General features: G+C 43.8%; 1 protein-coding gene and 1 long non-coding RNA gene across 10 annotated transcripts in view; one reads left to right on the top strand and one right to left on the bottom strand.

The window, feature by feature from the left end:
* The window catches only part of LOC126050159 (uncharacterized), a 39,260-nt gene extending 35,529 nt beyond the window's left edge, over window positions 1-3,731 (top strand). The window contains exon 4 of the long non-coding RNA XR_007509438.1: window positions 3,464-3,731. This is a non-coding gene — a long non-coding RNA (uncharacterized LOC126050159). The remainder of the gene's footprint in view (window positions 1-3,463) is intronic.
* The window catches only part of ARHGEF9 (Cdc42 guanine nucleotide exchange factor 9), a 221,991-nt gene that overhangs the window by 12,761 nt on the left and 190,898 nt on the right, over window positions 1-18,332 (bottom strand). For all 9 annotated transcript variants that reach the window (XM_049827609.1, XM_049827610.1, XM_049827617.1 and 6 more), the window contains 2 exons: window positions 2,452-2,695; window positions 1,669-1,737 (listed from right to left, as the gene is read on the bottom strand). In XM_049827609.1, the coding sequence (XP_049683566.1) occupies window positions 1,669-1,737; window positions 2,452-2,695 (313 nt within the window). The remainder of the gene's footprint in view (window positions 1-1,668; window positions 1,738-2,451; window positions 2,696-18,332) is intronic.

Below are 18,332 nucleotides of genomic sequence, written 5' to 3'. Positions count from 1 at the left end.
AATAAGAACTGCCAGTGTTATAGCATAAGCTCATTCTTCATAAAAGAAATGCTGACTGGTGTTTTAGGAGCTGATTAATTTTATAGTCAGAGAAGTCTAAGATAATAGCCCCTCCTTTTTCATCTCAGAGAGAAAGAGAGAGAAAGAGAAAGAGAGAAACCAAGAGAGCAATTGCTGTGTAAGAAATAAGTACGGTTAAGCATATTATATTTGTCAGGATGCAAGTCCAGTGATTTAAGTGGGAATATTGGTAGGCATGCTCAGGCACCTTTGAACTGTCACTTAATAACTGAACAGTGCAATTATTAATTAATTAATACCTTAATTAATTAATAATATAATTAACTGAACAGCAAACAATAATTTAAACTGTTTTTGTCATGGCCATCATGCAAGTCAGATTCTCCAATTTTCCAGTTGCCATAATCTCCGTGGTTGCTTCCGTGCTGAGGGACAAGCATGCTGGTGGTGAGGGGTGAATCTGCAAAACCGAGCTCGTGATAGTGTCCGCTACTGCCTGAACTACACGTACATTGTGCAAGATACACGTCCTTGGGCCCAATTTTGGGTGTGTGCCTACTTTGAGCTTAGAAAATCTGGCCAGGAGAGTTTTTAGAGAACATCTCAGAAGACAACATAGGAAGTTAGTAGACAGGAGAAGACTAATGACAATGGAGAGACACAGCAAACCAAGGAGTTTACAGTTGGCCTAGCAAACCACTACTGGACCAGCAAAGCCAGTAGACAACAAACAGGTGAGGCAGAAAGCAAAGAGCTCCTTCAATTTTTGCAAAAAACACCCCAATGTCTGTACAGAGCAGGGACAAATCTGCCTGGAACTGACTATAACCAAGAAGTGATGAGTTCTCTCAAAACCCATTTATAGGCCTAGTTGTGCTGTGGTACTTTGGTAACAAATCGGTATGTCTACGACTTTGTGAAGCTTTGGAAAACTTGAAAAATGACCCCTCTGACTTTCCCTCTGTATTTAGTATTTCAAAACCTGTAGCTGCAAGAGTTATTGCGAGAGATAATTAATGCTGGCTGTTTCGCCAGTTGAGACTCTGTATAATATCTAGCATGGCATTTATTAGTTGGCTGTAGCCTACCTGGGTGGGAAAATGAATCTGACATTAGAGAGATAGAATGTCTTTACTAAGATACTTTATGTCCTACAGCTGATGCTACTGTGCTGTCCTTAGAAAGTTATAGGTAGTGCCAGGAAACATGAGTGTCCCCCTTCCAAAAGCAGGAAAGGGATAGATCCCTCACCATCTCCAGTATTTTAGCCATCTGTCTTTCTTTGCTAACGGGAGACTTTGGGAATCAGCAAGAAACCCTACATACCTCCGCACTCACTCCCATTTCAGCCTGAGATAAACAACTGAGAGAGATTTCTGCCCCCAGGGACAGCTTCTGGACATCAGACTGGAGACATGAGATCAAATTCGTCTCTGGTGAAATTCCACTGGCTTCAACCACATTAGACCAGAGATTAATTTGGCCCACAGATACATTAAGAAAGGATACAAAGCACAAACGGTATTTTATAAAAAAAGAGAAAGGGGAGGGGGAAATTCAAGGGGGATGCTGGATCCTAACCCAGCAGGATTCAGCCCAGCCCGCTCCACCCTCACATCACCAGGCACAGTGCATGTTGCCGGTTACCTTTTTGCTTACTGACTTTCTTTACTGTCATTGCCGCTTGCCGCTTTTGATTTTCAGAAATTTCAAAGCCTGAAAAAGGGAACACGGCAAACACAATTCAGAAGATTGCTTACAAAGCCTCTTTTTCCTTTGGGGAGGGGGGAATGTTCTGCACTGTTTGGCAAACACAGAACGCCTTAGGTGGCAAAGCATCACCCAGTAAGCTGTGTGTACAGGCAGGTATTTTACTGAAAAGCAAATCTTCCTTGAAAGGACAGGCCTCTTTATAATCTCACTTGTGCAGGGGCTGTATGAAAAGTAAGATTAGACCCATTATTATTTATACAGTATCATAAATATGCCCAGTGCTTTACAGCTGAGCAACACAAACTGAGCCTGAACGGACATTGGTTACAGTCAATTTATGGGCTGATGCTGAGGGAAGGGCACGGCTGGTAAGTCATTGACTTTGTTGCCCTCCTACCCTGCATGAGATATGCTTAACCAGAGCAGAAATGATGCGGCCAAGAGACTCTGAAGTCAGATGGCCAAAGACTGCCTTCTCCCACAATACCCACAGAGGTCCAGGCTTGAAGCTATGGGCAGAATTTGTTTATTGAGGGCCAAAAATAACAGTAACTGAATTGGAAAGAGACCTATTTATGACTATGAGAGCAACCAAGGACATTTGAACAAGGTTGAACTATAATTCTACTACAAAACAAAATGTGGGCTTCTCCAACAGTTGGGGCTAAATTAAGGATTACCAACAATCTCCTTTCAGATTCATTTCATATTCCTCACCTATCTTTTCATCTTCTTTTACCATCTTCCTTTCTTCTCTGAAAGCTCTAAGCCATCGTAACTTCTCCTCCAGTTTCTTGGCAAAGAATAAGTGCATTTCCTCAGTTTCCTTGTTATGAAGTTTGAAGGCATTCTTCATGCTGACATTGAAGTCATCATCTCTCCCGTCTTCTATATCCACCACTTCATATTTATCCATGTCTATGCGACCTTTGTAATACAGAATATCTCTTCGTATCAGATCCTACAGAGAGAAGGGGAGAGATGGGTTGATTGTAACATACTTACAGAGCTTGAACTCAGCAGGGAATTCATGGGAGGGCTGAAGAGAAGTAAGAAGTAATGGTGAAACCTGGTCAGATTCTTCAAGCCTCATCTGCTGTGAATACGTTTGTTGCTGGCTAAACAAATAGGGTAGATCATAGGCATAAAAGAACGAAATACAAATCCGCATGCTGCAAAATTTTGCTTGTGGGCATGAAGAAATGCCTTTGAGTAGGTAACATACTTCCATCATTTTCCATGATGGAAAGCTCTGTTCCGTAAGATGAGAAACTGGAAAATAGGGGCCACTGGCCTGATGGGATTCCTGTGCTGCAAATGCAGCTGTGTAGAAGCATAAATCTTGAGAAATCAGCTCGGGCATGTTTGGCAGTGCAGACTGGGTAGTGCAGACCTCTGTTTCTCAAACACATTCTCAGAGTCAGGGGAGATGGGTCCCTGCCCCTTCTTGGAACCCATTTCCTGTTCATACACAACTCATTGCTGAGAAAATCACCCCGATTCTCAGTTCAAAGAACTCCTCACCTATCTCTGTCCCATTATGCCCTGGATTTAACCTCTTGATCCAGCTTAAATTTTTTCTTTTTCCCTCCTTGATGTTTACAGCCAAACCTGTTCATCCTCATCTCCTTTCTAAGCTGATTATTCCCGCCCCTTGTTTTTCAGCAACAGCTCATTCCTCTACATTGGGAAGGAAAAAGTAAAATAGTCTTCATTATTAATTTTTCAGAACTCATATGGGAACACCCGCAGCTCTGTGGCTGTTTGACATGCCCAGCGCAACCTCCGCTCTGTGCCGGCAGCAGCCATGCAGCAGCGCTGTGTATCGGCTACCATGATTGCAGCTGGGAGACAGCGGTAGGTGGAGCTGGCACTAAAAAAGAGTGGTTTGAGATCTATTCTGTCAACTGCTCAATCATAGATGTGAAATTGTGGATGCTGATAAACTGTAGTGAAAAACAGGTAATTTCCTGTTTTCCTCCTTACCCTCTTCATACTTATTTTGGCTTTGCCAATCAAATTTTGTACTGCCTTTACTAGAACTATTCCTGATTTATACTGGTGTAAGAGGAGCATTGGCCCCACATCTCTATGTCTTCATAGGAACAGATAACAAAAAATGATCATCAGAAAACAGAATGTTAATTATATAGTCATGACCACGTAAGGTGATTCAAGTTACAAGGCATACATATTTAAAAAGCCAAATTTAGCAACACACAATCAAGATTTCCTTCCTCTGCCCACTCTCAAAAGCCAATATTTAGGTGTAGTAAATTAACTTAAATATTTCTTTATTTTTGAGAGTGCCCTAAAGATAAATGCTATATCAAAGGATTCATTTAAGAGGAAAAATAAAATCAATGTACTGCATTTATTTACTCAAATAAGATTTAGTAGTGAGGTTTTTTAAATAGAAGTAGTAGGTATTACTTTAAACAAATCATTAATCTCAGAAAATAATAATAATTTTTCAGCAAACTTGCTCATGGATATGTCAGACAGTATTAATGATCGTGAGACAGGGCACTGTCCAGAAGCTCACAGTCTGTAAAACCTGGCTCCTTCCTCTGGAATGCTCCAGGGGGGAGAAAAAATCCACTAACTAATGTATTGTACAAACATCTTCCTCTAGTATGTAGGCTTTGAGTAGTGATGCTGTCCAAAATGTAAGAGAAGGATATTTCAGGCTGAATACGCAACAGAACATCTTTTCTGTTTTGTCCTAACTTGGAAAATTGCTTCTTTCCTCTCCCTCTGTGCCCAGGGAAGTGCTGAGAAAAGGCTGTAAGCATCACACTAAACTTGTTCAATTAAATCAATACTGTGCACCGTGTTTAAATTTGAGTCTTGGACTAGTTCTTAGAAATAGCATTTATCTTCACCACATTCTCAAAAAACCTTGATAACAAATCTCACAGGAAAAAAGATGTGCTCCTTAAATTAGCTATACCAGCAACTATTCTTCCCAGAGAGAACCAACTCACTGCTGATGAAAACTTCCAAAACACAACACTGAACAGACTGTCCTTGTGAGTGAGATGGGTGAAGTGGGATCAAACGTACTTTTCTATGCAATATTCATGATTATGTAGAGATTTGTTCACAAAAGGTATTACAAGAATAAATAATCACAATCCTCCTTCTCACCTGGCTCTGAAAATCCAAGGTTCTGTGCATTGGCTTTTTTCTTACACATACTCAATACATTTTTTTCCCCTCTTATCTCTCCAGTTTTGATTTAGAAAACATTATGAGCTATTTTTAATAGCTAATGCTCAGTGAATGTTTTAACAGCTTTGTGCTGTCATTATACTTCCAGAGGACAACATATCGGGTTTGGACATGTCTGACTGAACTGCTCCATACATTTCCCCTCCGAGGCTGCAGCAAGAACAATTGCTGCCTCCCGTGAGGCTTCTGCAGTGCGTTTTAGAGGCTCCCATGTTTTGCAGGTGTTGCTGAGTATTGGATGTGAAGATAACGGTGTTGCCTAGGAGTTACTGAAGGAGCAACGAGGAGATAATGGAATCATACAAGTGCTTTTGGAAAGAAATGGCCCCACAGAATATTACTGTTGGTGAGAATGCAATAGCGGGAAAGAACAAGCTCAGCTGTTGAGACTGTTTGCAGAAAACACATGGAGAAGAAATGCTGTGTTTTTGTCCTTGAGCGTTAAGCAAGCTCATGGGCAAATGAGGGAAAGACAATAAGCGTAAAGCTCCTGCCTGCCCCTTTTACTTTCATTTTGAGAAGAAACTTCAGTAACGAATCTTGAAGAAAGGAATCACCTTTTCTCTCATTGCCCTCCCCAGAGCTCTCAGCCATCAGCTTGGCAGGAACTTTCTGGTGGAGAAACAGCCCCTGGAGCGGGGGGAGGCCCAGAAGAGAGAAAGGTGCCAACACGGCGGAAGACGAACCCATTCAAAGAAGGACAGAAAAGTAACGAGCTCCGACCAAGTCCGTGCCTGACGTTAGCCGAGTGTGGGTCACTGCCCTGTGCCAGCAGTGCATTTCCTTCGTAATTCCTCAAGAGAAGGACCACTCCCCACTTGCTGACCACAAACTCCAGCACTGGTACCCTGAGTTTTTAAGAGACCCTTTATTTTTCACAGAATGATAGAGCACATAAACACCTCAGTGAATAGCACACGTCCGCACATGGAAGACACTTTGTACACACCTGCTTTCAATAAAGTTCAGTCCATATAGCAGATTAATAACTGTAACTGGATAATGTAATTTTTAATGGGCTAGGCATTTCCTACTACCACTTCTCCTTTCTTCCCCTCTTCTTGCCAGCACTCAATAAACGGATATTATTTCCCAACTGACTAAATTTTAACACCCATAGTATGGGAAGCATAATGATTATTTGATCCATGGATATTTTATCACATATGTTCCTACAGCTCTTAAAGAATAACATATGTTACTTAGCTCCTTTGTGAAGCATGGGCATCTTCAAATACAGTTGGCTTACGCTGTAATTGATTTCAATAAAATTTAGGAATTCATCTGGGCTACATGAGAGACATACAGCAAACAAGGCCAAACCCCTATTTTTAGGAGCTTTTTATGCACGTGGAAAAGAGAATAAAAATTCAGGGAACACGCAGGCAATGAAAGCAATGCTGCTTTGTGTGATTTCTGCCAGATGCAGACAGAAAGCCTGTAGCAGCGTTGAGAAATGAACCTTGTTGTTCTGTACACCATTTTTGTTGAGCGCGGGACTATCTTTCCTTTCTTTGAGCACGTAAGCTGAATCAAACAAGCACACACAAGATAGAGAGCAGATGTGTGGCTGAGGATGAAAATGGATTGTTTAAACAGACTGGTTTAAGTACTACATGTCAGAAGGACAAAGGAAATACGTATACACAAAATGGAGATTTATCAGCTATCTAAGTAGTCACACTGTCGAAAGGAGCTCAGGCTTAGCAGAGGGCAGAAATGGCAGCTGGGACAGGCTGCTGCTATTACTCATGATTATCCCAGGGATAACATACGAGAGAATTAGGAAGAAATTATTAAGCTATAGAATTTACTTTCATTTATATGCTGGCTATATTAGTATAGTATTATATGTTATCCTGTCCACAGTTAAGCCAGGATGACGACTAGCTGGTTTACACTGTCCAGTTTTGAATGTCATACAAAATTATTTTTTGTAGTTAAATCAGATAAGAGCAAGAAAATAGAAAAAGACAAAAAAAGACTCTCAAAACCTGATCAGTGGGGAAAGGTCAAAGAAATGGAGTTGTTTAATCTGGAAAGGACATAAATAAAAAGGAATGTGCTATTGGTATTCCAGTATGTGAAGGCTGTTTCTCTTCTAAGGAGGCTGGTGATCAATTATTCTCCATTTTGATTGTGGCTTGGCTTAATTTACCACAAGGGAGAATAGGATTAGATACTCAGAAAAAAAGTCTTTCTAGCTATAAGAGTAGTTAAACACTAGAACAGACAATATAGGGAAGTCTTGGGACAGCATTCCTTAGAGATTTTAAAAAATAAGGTTAGACAAACATCCATCAGAGATGATCTGAGTATACTTAATCCTGTGAAGGGAATAGCTAATCTCCTGGGGTCCTTCCCAGCCCCGCATTTTGATGATGTCTAAGAGAAAGGTGACACATGGAGGAGAAAATGGGATGAGAGCAGGTACGGACTTCAGGGGTGGTGTGGGAGAAGCCCCAAGGTGCAGACTGGGACAGCAAGCACGAGGAGCAGTGACATAAACCTGCGGTCTCTGCAGACAGCATCCAGATTGCCTTGCATGGCTCTTAAGGAAATTGATGCATCTAGGTCATTTGCACTTATTTGTCTAAATATGATCTTTTTTTACCCTACAGCTTCTATGATTTCCCTTTCTTTCCCTAGCTGAGGTTAATTAAGCTCTTCTGAAGAATGCTCTGCAGTCTGTTCACGTAATATGTACTGAGGATTCACAAGGAAAAGATGAAGCCAAAAAAAGTAATATTTGATGGGAGCACAAAACAAAGTTTTGACACATTACGTAAACCTACCACAGTTCTGCTCTCTGCATTTGCTTTGTCGGAGGTTTACAGCTGAAGTGCTTGTGCCTGAGGTAGCGGCTGCGCTCAGGGGGATGTACCTGACTGCGTGACCTGCTTGGGCCATTTTCTCCTGCTCTCACTCTGACTTAAATATCCCCATTTCACTGTCCCCTGTCTGAAGGGGGGAGGTTACTTTCTCTAGCTGTGCTTGAAAGAAAAAAATCTCATTTGTGACCATCGTAAGGAAACCAAGGCTGAATTTTTATTGGAAAACCTGAAGATCTGAAGTTGGGATGTGGCTTCCACAATCACCCACCCCCAAATTATTGCACTGGATATAGATATATGTGTAGAACGGATTGCACCTGTAAATCAGATTGTTCAATAACTCTTACTATTAAATTGACTTCTACTTCTCTTTAGTACTGCTTTCTCCTCCTGCTCTCTAGCTTTAATCAATCACTTTTTTTGTGCCACAAGTACCCCAGGCCATAGCTACATGTGCCAGACGCTGCCTTTGCACACTGTGCTTGCGCAAGACCCTGTAAGAGTCAAATCCTCCCATGATGCTGCAGAGGAAATATAATACGAATCACAAGGAGGGCAATCTGCCTGTGCAGGCAATTGCTAGTGCAAAATGGCATTAGGATTGAAAGCTATTCAATGGCTTAACCAGCACGCAGCACATAAGGAGGAAATTTTCCCCGCTATCAGAGGGCACAGGTAAGCACTTGAGAGGACCTGGCCTGCTATGTCACCCAGGTAATTTGTTCCTGCTAGCTTCGCATGCAGCCAGCTTCGTGCATTTCAGAAACTCCTCCTATTTATTAGGATGGATGGGGAGGTCTTAAGCAAGGGTTATGATTTTTGGATGGCACATTTTTTTCCAAGTGCTATGGTTTACTCCATGCTAGGTCACACTCTACTTCTCATGCGTAAAACAAATCATCTGTAAAACACAAGTGGAGAAAGAGCCATTTTCAGCCATGAGTCATTAGATCCCTCTTATGAGCTGACAATATAAAAGATGCCAACCACAGAATAATCCGTTACAAGTTTCTCACTGCATATGTAGGTTATTCATCCTCCTGGTTATCTAAAACCTGCATATTCCAATGGCAAAGTAGTTTCAGAATGACTTGGGGAGGAATTATGCACTCTGAGTACATGGATGCAGTCAGGTCTTCTGAGCGCACCTCCCCGAGGCTGGCAGGGACTGGCTGCCGGCCTTTGGGTGAAATGCAATTTCTCCTTCAGTCCTTCCCCATCTCTATAATGGCATAATGGTATTTGATTATTTTACAGGGCAGGAGGGAGCTGTAAATAAGTAATCAGTTAAAGACACACTGAAAGCCTTTGACGGTGGATCTTTAACAGCTCAAAGCCTTGTAAGAATAGCTTAGCGTTACACATGCTTCGGGATTCGGAGCTGGCAGACCAAAGGGAGGCAGAGCGGAGGCTCTGCAGGCGGCAGATGCAGCCCGCGGGTGGCAGACACAGCGTGCCACAGATCCCTCTGTCCCTCCTGCGAGGCAAAGGGCAGCCTGAGTAACATGCAACAGGGTGGCTCTTCCGCTGGAGGGATCATCACTCCATCCCAACCACAGCTTTACAGAAGATCAACGCCGTAGAGGTCTTCTGAGGTATTTTCCTCTTGCACTGAGCACGGGTGACAGCGCAAAGTCACATGAGGGGCTTCTCCCCTCACTCCTCCCTACCTGAGATCATGGCTTGGAGTGAGGAGTGTTGCCGGTGAAGCAACGGCCCTTGCAAGTGCTCATGGGGCTGGAAGGCCGAGAGTATTGCACTGCGCACACACCGGTAAAGCAAAGCCAGGGCTTGCCTGAAATGACTAATAATTGAGATGTAACACAGACAAGGCAGCAAGATAGCAGCGTGCTCAGTATAGAAAGCAGGAATCCCTGCAAGCCAGAAGATGGTATGTTCTTCAGGTATCAAAGGAGAAGGGGGATCCAAGGGTGAGGCTGAAGAGAGACCCACCTACAGGCAAGCTCTGCAACTTGGTGAATAGTTGATGTTGAAACAGTTGATGAATAGTGAATAGTTGATGCTGAAATTGGGAAAAGACTAAACCAGGGTCCATAATAACTGCACCCAAACATGAACCCACAATTTGGAAAAGGCTGAGTTATCTTTTGCGCTAAGGTGTGGGTCTCAGACCCTTTCTGACAATTTCTTGTTGACCTGGGCAGTGACTGCAGAGCAGAATGGAAGAAGCAGAGGGAGCGAGCAGAGTTCTTCAATTTACTCCTGAAATTTGTCCTGATTTTCTTGCCTGCCTGCTCTCTATCTTCACTCTGCCCAGCCTGCCGTGAGCAATGAGAGCATGGCACACTGCCACTTTGCCATGTCTTTGGGTATCTTTAGTCATAAGGGCTTTCAACGTTCTTTGGCTTTTTAAAAAGATTCAGAGCCTACATTTTTAAAATCTAATCTACCTTAAAGCGACCCTTTGAAGAAAGCAGCCCAGCCTGCTTTTCATGAACACCAAGGACACAGTTTTCTGTAGCATTTGTTCATTTAACTTAACCCTATTGAGGGCTGATTTTTAAGATGGGACATTTATGCACCATTCTCATCCACCTCCCTGGAGCCGAGTGCATTGCAAAACTGGGCCTCTCTTCTGTCCAAATGAGACCCTAAAACTCAATGAACCTTTTTGAATGTTTTTGTCCTAAATATTCTTTATATCAGAAAATAAAACTAAGCCCTGCTAAGTGGCTGGATGCCAGTGACTGCGAGCTTTGCTGTCACCCTGTCGGACACAGCAGTTTGGGCTAAGCCAGCCTTTAGGAGCAGGGAAATGGGGTCTGCACAGCACAGCCTGAAAATGCGGTAAGGGATGGATCATTAGAAACAGGGGGATGTAACACCACCTCCCCGACACAACCTCGGCCACTCGCTTCCTACCACAAACTTCCTAGGATGGGCCAAATTGTTACAAGTTTCCCCAGGGGGGAAGAGGGGAGCTGAATTCTCTGCGGTATGTGTTTACGTAACTCCTCTTTGCACAAGGACAGCTGTGCTGGGGGGGGGGGTGGGGGGGGGTGGGGGTGGGTCAGCAGATTCCTGCCAAATTATTCAGCACTGTCTGTCTCCTGAGTTTGGAAAGAGACATTTGATTCATCCTTGCCAGCTCCATGAAGCTGCAGTGTGGGATCTGAGTGGGGGAGGACTGGAGCTGAAAGCATTTATGTGGAAATGCTATTTTTGTTCAACATATTTAGTGGAACATCAGTGGCATTTTGATGCCTTGTTCCACCTCAAGCCCAGTCACATTGGCTGCAAAGCAGTGAGCTGAGGGCGAGTGCATTTCCAAAGAACTAATAACAGGAAGAGACGGGAAACCCTTCTGCAGACACGTCACTCAGCTTTGCTGGTCTCTCCAGTTCGCTCCTAGGGGCTTAAAATTGTGCTGCTGAAAGGCCACAGCAGGAGAAGGGTTAGATTTTCAGCTCTGGAGGTTTTGCTTTTGGGCCAAATTTACACCCACTTCAATTACAGGAGTGATAAATTAGGCACAGAGTATATTGTACAGCATCTTGCATATCTGCATGGCTATATGAGTAGGCTAAACCTGTTCCCTATCCAGAAAAGAAAACAGACTGTGAAGGACTCTAAATTCAGAAAGCCTTCTCCTGCCCTCCTCCAGCTGGCTCCTCTGGCTGACCCTGATGTTTTTCTCTCTACACGTCCTGCATCCCAGTGACGTCTTGGAGCCTGCTCTTCCCTCTCTGCTATTGCACACTGAGCAGCAAAAAGGCAGCACCGGCCTCCCCGAGTCAGCACAATGCCAGCAGGTTGCTGCAGGTTGCCGGCTCCGCTCAGTACAGCCTGCTAGCGCGAGCCCTCCTGCAAAACTGTGCTCAGGGCACATAATTGGCTCGTGCACGTCCCTGCGAGAGGGTCACCGAGCGCATGCATTCAGGGCTATTTTGACTATTAAAAGGAATGTTTTCTTTTCTTGAATATGCCATATCTCAAAGCTAAAGTACTTTTTCATAACTGTTTTTAACATATATCCTGTCAGTTGCTGGAATTTGTCTTTCGTTTTCAGCTATCTGCTAGCCAAGGAGACTGACAGGAGGATCAAACTTCCTTGCCATGCTCTACAGTCTGGACCCACAGAAACCTCTTGTCCACAGACAGCACCGACTGATCAGGTGGGCATGAACACGGGGCTACGTCAGTGGGGCTGACTGTTCTCTGAAAACTTTGCTTTGGGGCTGTGACCAAGCCAGTGTGTTTTCTTTGGTAGTCTTCATGCTTATCTCAAGCTACCTCACTAGCTGAAGCAGCAGCATGTCTTGCCTGTCAGCGCAGCACACCACCAGGTCTCTGCTGAGCTGCTGTTTGAAAACAGTGAAACACAGCCTGACCCATTTTCCCACCCTGCTGCAGGCTGGACCCAGGCCTGACCCAAAACATGGCATTTCATGAAGATCTGCATTACTGGGAGGAAAAGAGAAGGGGTGGGAGGCGCTGCAAAAGTCAAACAGTGTTCCTTGTGGGTCAAAAAACCACTTGAAGTAACACAAATTGTCCCAATGTTGCTCTGTGTTTGCAAACAAGATTTTCGGCTAGCCCTGTGAGACCTATTTAGCCTGTAGTAAAAGCAGGGCCATTGTTTTGGTGCAAAGCTTACCTCAATGTTTTTAACAGAACTGATATGGGAACTAGACCTTCTTACACTAAAAGGGCTCAGAAATGTCTCTTTTATCTTCCCATTTGGAAACCTGAACTGCAATGGAGTTTGACAGGATTATTTTATTTACTCCATCTCCTATAGCACAGCTATTTCTGGCTGCCTGTCTGGCTATTGCTATTAAACTGGTCTCATTTTGCTTCTCATCCAACCTGCTTTGCTCTGAGAGCTCAAGGGAAGACAGCAATAGCAATAAACCACAAGCTGGAGTTTGCATTGCCTCTTGATTACAAGAGACGCATAAAAAGTGCAAATGAAAACTAAATGTGTTTCATGCAGTCACTGATCTTTCTGCGCTGTCAGAGAACACTAAACACGGAGCTCCATCAAGGACTGTTCGACTACTGGTGAACAAAAAGCATAATTTGGTGCAGAAACTCCGTTAACCCTTCCTATTGTCATTTCCAGCCTAATGCCACAGCACTCTCGAGCCCTTTGGGAAAATCCAAACTATTACCCAGAACAGAAGAAAGAAGATCCTCATCTATTACACGATAAGCACCTCGAGCATCCCCCAACATAACAAGCTATGATCATAATTAATGCTGTGTGTCACAGTCCTGGATGTTAAGTACTACGATTTGCAAATTTAAAGCATCTCTGTGTCAAACTCTCTCAACTTCAGGGTGATAAGAAAAGTAGACCCTGTGCCTTTAAGGCAACATCTTTTAATGCTACCATCATCAAGGATTGACTTCATTTCTTGGTAATTACGGTTAGCATACTGGAATATGTATTCTTCTTTCCTGATTATAGACATATGGTAAGTCAAACTGAGGCCAGTGCTTGCTTCCCACGCAGTTTCTTCCCTTCTTACTTTCCAAAACGCATTTTTGCATTAGGGTAACCAACTGAGAGTCTCTTCTGAAGAAAGCACCACTTTGTCCTCATGCACACTGCCATGTCCCAACCTCTGGTTCAGGAAACACAGGCAGAAAATTCATTAGGAGAGTTTGATATTAATCCAATAGGTGAAAGTTACCCAGCTTTGCAAAGAAAATCTACATCATGAGCTCTCCCAGTGGCTCTTTATCAGGAACTGTAGACATCCAAACTAACTCAGTGCTCCCCTTTTGACACAGGTTCTGGAAATGTTCTGCAGTACCCACCTACATCCACTAGCATTTCAGTATTCAGTTTATTGAACACTGAAATGGCTGACCTGGCCATTTCATCTGATTAAACTTCTCACTTTCTAGCACCAGAAAAGAATTCAGTGGTGATATTAGGAAGCATCAGTGCTGTCTCTGATAGCAAAATCTAAGCTGCAGAGATTTAACTGTAAAGCTCGGAAACCAATTTTATTTGTGAAAATTTTCCCACACAAGTTGCTTTGCAAGATGTTTGCCAGAATGAAAGCTGGCTGCCATAGTGTCAGCTCCTCCACCTGCTGCTACTGCTCTTACTCATGCAGCCCTCGTAAATCTTAGTGCAAGTTTCCTGCTTGGAAGAAAGACCTAAATATACTCATACTGACGGAGATAACATCTGTCAAGCACATTTGAATGCAGCCCTTTATAATTACTCATTTTCACAACTAGGTCCCTGTCTGAAGTCCCATCAGTTCTCCAAGACGTGGTGGTCATGGAAATGCATTTGGGATTTCTCAGTCAGAGGCAGTGGAACTTACACTGGCAACCAGGGAAGGGTCTGAGCTTTGCCGCTGGATCTGACGAGTGCCATCACTCCTTTCCTGACAGCTGAACTATATTAATGACTAGTTCATTATAGTCCTATTAATATAGTCATGTAATTCAATATAGTCATATTAATGATGATACTAATATCTGGTTCTTTGCATGCAAACAAACCATCAACCAGGTAATCACCCAGCTGCCCACATGCAAAGACAGACCCTGAGAGTTATCCCACCTCATAGAAATGTCTTGGCCAGATGTCCAACAAAAAAAGGCCCCGTAACCTTCAAACATTTTCAGACATCAACAGAAAGGGATGGCAAAGCTTCCAGAAAGCAGGCCATATTCAAAGCAAACAGGGCTTTATTTGGAAATACATTAACTGCTGCTGAAAGCAGATAGCTGGATACTAGAAATACCTCCATAGCCAATAGACCTTATTGCTCAGGCACAGGTAACACTGGACGATCAGTAGGAAAAAGAAACATGGTAATTCTTTGTAGCATACGAACAGGAGTCCTGCTGAAACCTTCCTAGGCTGTCTGCCTGTAAAGCTGATGGACCAAACCTGATCCAACAGAGGAATGGTAGAAACAAAGATGGTTTTTGAGAATGTGGACTGTGCTTTGTCTTTAGTGCCACACAAAGGACACAGAGCAGTTGAACTGGAGCAGTCCTCACTGCTTACTAGCTGATAGCAAAACTGCTGTGAAGAACCCCAAACTTACATGGGGGTGGGGGGACACATTACTTTGCACACAGGTCTCACCTTGAATAAGGGATACAAAATGAGTTGTTACCTTGGCTATAGATAGAATTTTTAATACTCCACCTGGGTTCAGCAGCAATACAGCCAGCCCAAAGGATCAGCTGCTTACAATACAGACGCGAACAAGAGTTGTGGGCATGTCTGTCTGTAGCAGTGTGCTCTCTTGGGACTAATATATCCAGCACATTGGTTGGCTGGAAGCAGAATGCTGCAGAAATTTTTGCAGAAAAAGAAAAACTGGCTTTCAGTAACTCTTTTCCAGATATTGTAGGAATTCATTTACCACCTTCCTGGACCTAACATGTATCTACTGGTATCAGTGAATGCCTTAGCCTGCAGGAGTGAAGCTGATTCCAGCCAGTTTTGCCACACAGAAATTATTTCATCTTCCACTGCGCAAGCAAGTGAGCAGGAATCTGACAGTCTTTGCAATATGAGCCCACTATGTAACAAGTTTTGCAGACAATGGCGTTCAAAGGGAATGACAGAGAATACCAACATCCAAAACTGTCACAGAGCTTATGATACCGAACCTTATCTGTTCCATCAGAAACTCATGTATCAGTATCTGTCAAACCACAGATTCCATATGCATTACCAGGGGATTCAAGACCACAGAGCTGTTGCAGCTGCAAACATCTACCAGGGAGACAACAGGCAACGAAGGTGAGGATGACGTGCAGATAACAGCAATGAAGATCTAGAGGAGTGGGAGAGCCTGTTTGAAATATATGCTTGTCTTCTAGAGCCTCTCGGGATATCTAGCATGCTTTTATCAAACTGAAGTATCTGTGAAATATTTAAATAAGGAATTGGTTCTAGTTCCTTTTTTCTATTAAAAATCTCTTTTGACCAATAAGGAGGTAAAATTTAACCATTATAATTAAAAAATAAATGTATTCTCAAATTGACTGTGTCATGATTAAGAATGTATCCTACCTACTAATTTATTACATCTGAAGAAAACCCACATATGCAGAAGATTTTCTGAAGAGGAAGATTCACTGAGATGTGCCATCTTAAGTGGAACCAAACCTGAAAATTTTGATCAGGGTCATTGACTAAACAAACCTCATGCAAAACATAGGTCAGGTTGTCCATGAATTTTCTCATTGCTTGTCTCTGGAATAAGAGAGGTGCTGTTCAATCTTCTGCTTTGGAAACCTTTAAAGGACATAATTCTCCCTGTACACAAGGCAGAGGAGCTGGCAGCCCTGGACCAGTCTGAACTCCAAGACCTTCTGGAAATCTGAAACTTTCCCTTCTGGACTCAGACAACTCCAATTCCCTGAGGGTTTGTTGAAGTGGGACACGAAAGTCTATTGCAAGCTCACACCACTCTCAAGCACTTTAATTCCCACGACTGGCACCAGGCTGTGCAGCAGATGACCCCAGGACATGGTGCTCTGCCCACTCCTGGCCAGGCAGAGCTGGAGCACCAGCACCCCTGCAGTCCTGCTGTATTCTTCCTGCTCTTGGGGATGTGTGGGTCCTACTTCATATCCCTCAGAGAATAATTTTAAAGCATGGGGTAAGGAAGGCTGGCCCCAGCCTCCTGCACAATGATATAAATGGTGCTTCGCTAAGAAAGCTCCAGGATATAGTGCTCTGGCTCTAAAGCAGAGGTTATCCTGCAAGAGGGTTGCCTGTTGGGATCTGTAACAGCAAAGCCTGACACAAGGGTCAAGACAACAGAGGCTATAAGTCATTCAGATTTATTTTATATAGGATGTGTGATCCCAAAATGTGAGCTAACACTCCTCTGAATTCCATACTTGGACAGTCTTTCTTAATAATGTTCAAGGAAAACATTATCAAGATGGGAGAGTCCAGCTGTAACGCCACCTCCCCTCCTACCCCAACACTCTGAAAAATAACAACTGCAGTTTGATGCTGGAAAAAGAGATGTAAAAGGAGAACCGGCAGCGAAGTACGAACCCTGTGCCTGTGATATTGGGCTCACCAGATCAGTTACCACCCTCTGCCGTGTGATCCTAAAGCTCAGTGGGGACACTGTCCCGCAAGGCCTCAGCTAGTGACAGAAGAGCCTGCCAGATCCTGACATAGAGCCAGTCTCTCTGCCAGGAAGACCCAGACCGCTGTGCTGTCCCTGAGACAACTAAAATCTGCAGGGCGTTTTCCTGTGAAGGCCTCTCTTGTGCAGCACTGCCACACACACACTACAAAATGCCTTTTGAATACATAAGGGAAGAAGACAGCATCACACAAACGCTTTGCACACTGATACAACCTCCCGAGCCCCCAGCAGCCTGCTGTGAATTGGTGAATGCTCTCTGCTCATACTGATGACCATGGAAATCTCAGCTCTGATTTTCCCGGGAGTTAAGGGAACGCTCCATACCTCCCTGGATCAGACCCAGTGCAAGCCAAACTGGATGCTGTCTTATGAATCGGAAAATCAGGGTCACAATCAAAGTGTAGGAGGTCAAGATGAAAAATTAAACCCAGCTGCATACTTCCAGACTAATTTTGACAGTTCTCTAAACATCTGACTTTGTTATTGTTGCTCTGTGGTTATTTTTTTTGACAGTCAGGAAAGAAGTAAAAGGCACAGCAACAAGGAGGGGAAAAATAAGCACACGCATTCCAGAAGGCAAAATTTCAGTCAACCATGACTCAGGAGAAGAAAGTGCCACCCACTGAACTGCACAGGCCACAGCTCTGCGTACCGCGGCAGCGGGCAGTGATGCCGCGGTGAGTCAGGAGCCACCCACGCCCCCCCCCACGCCGCTTCCTGCGGCGGCAGGGCACTCCTCGGGGGGCTGCCACATGGCGCGGGTCTCGCTCAACCTTTCCTTAGCAGATGAGATGTGACAGGAACACAGCCCTGGTGTGTTTGGCCAGAGACATCCACAGCTTGCCCTTGCTCCCACTTGAAGCCCATCCAGGGGACTCCCTCTACACAGTTATCTGTATAGCTGCAGTGAAAATGTCAATGAATCCCGGTCTTTCAGAAGACAGAGGCACCCAGGACTTATAAGCTCTGTCACTTCACTTCGAACAGTTGTGATGGTAATGGGCTGGGATCACCTTAGCAGGACTACAGCAATACAGCTGTGATGCTGCTGCTTAACACAGGTGCTCCGAAACACAGTTCACCTGCTGCTATTAATACTACAACACATTAGCATCAGTATTCTTCGCTACCTTTCTCTACCTTCGTGATGGGTTTCACGGCAGAGATATGCCCTATAAATTCCAGCATAGCAGCTACATGAGGATGAGGCTTAAAATGCATTTCACCAAGTGACAGCACATACACCCTGCTACAGAGCAGGCTGCTGCCTGATATTTCTTTGAGAGGCAGTGAACATCATTTTAATGCAGTAATTGAGTTGTCTGCCCAAGTGCCAGGCTGCATAGTTCATATAGAAATTCTAGGGCTATCTAATCCCAGATCATATGCTGCAGCCAAAATCCAAAAG

The sequence above is a fragment of the Accipiter gentilis genome, chromosome 24 (genome assembly GCF_929443795.1).
Source record: "Accipiter gentilis chromosome 24, bAccGen1.1, whole genome shotgun sequence".
Lineage (NCBI taxonomy): Eukaryota > Metazoa > Chordata > Aves > Accipitriformes > Accipitridae > Astur > Astur gentilis.
The sequence above is the reverse complement of the archived record's forward strand: the minus strand, read 5'-3'. Positions and strand labels throughout refer to the sequence as shown.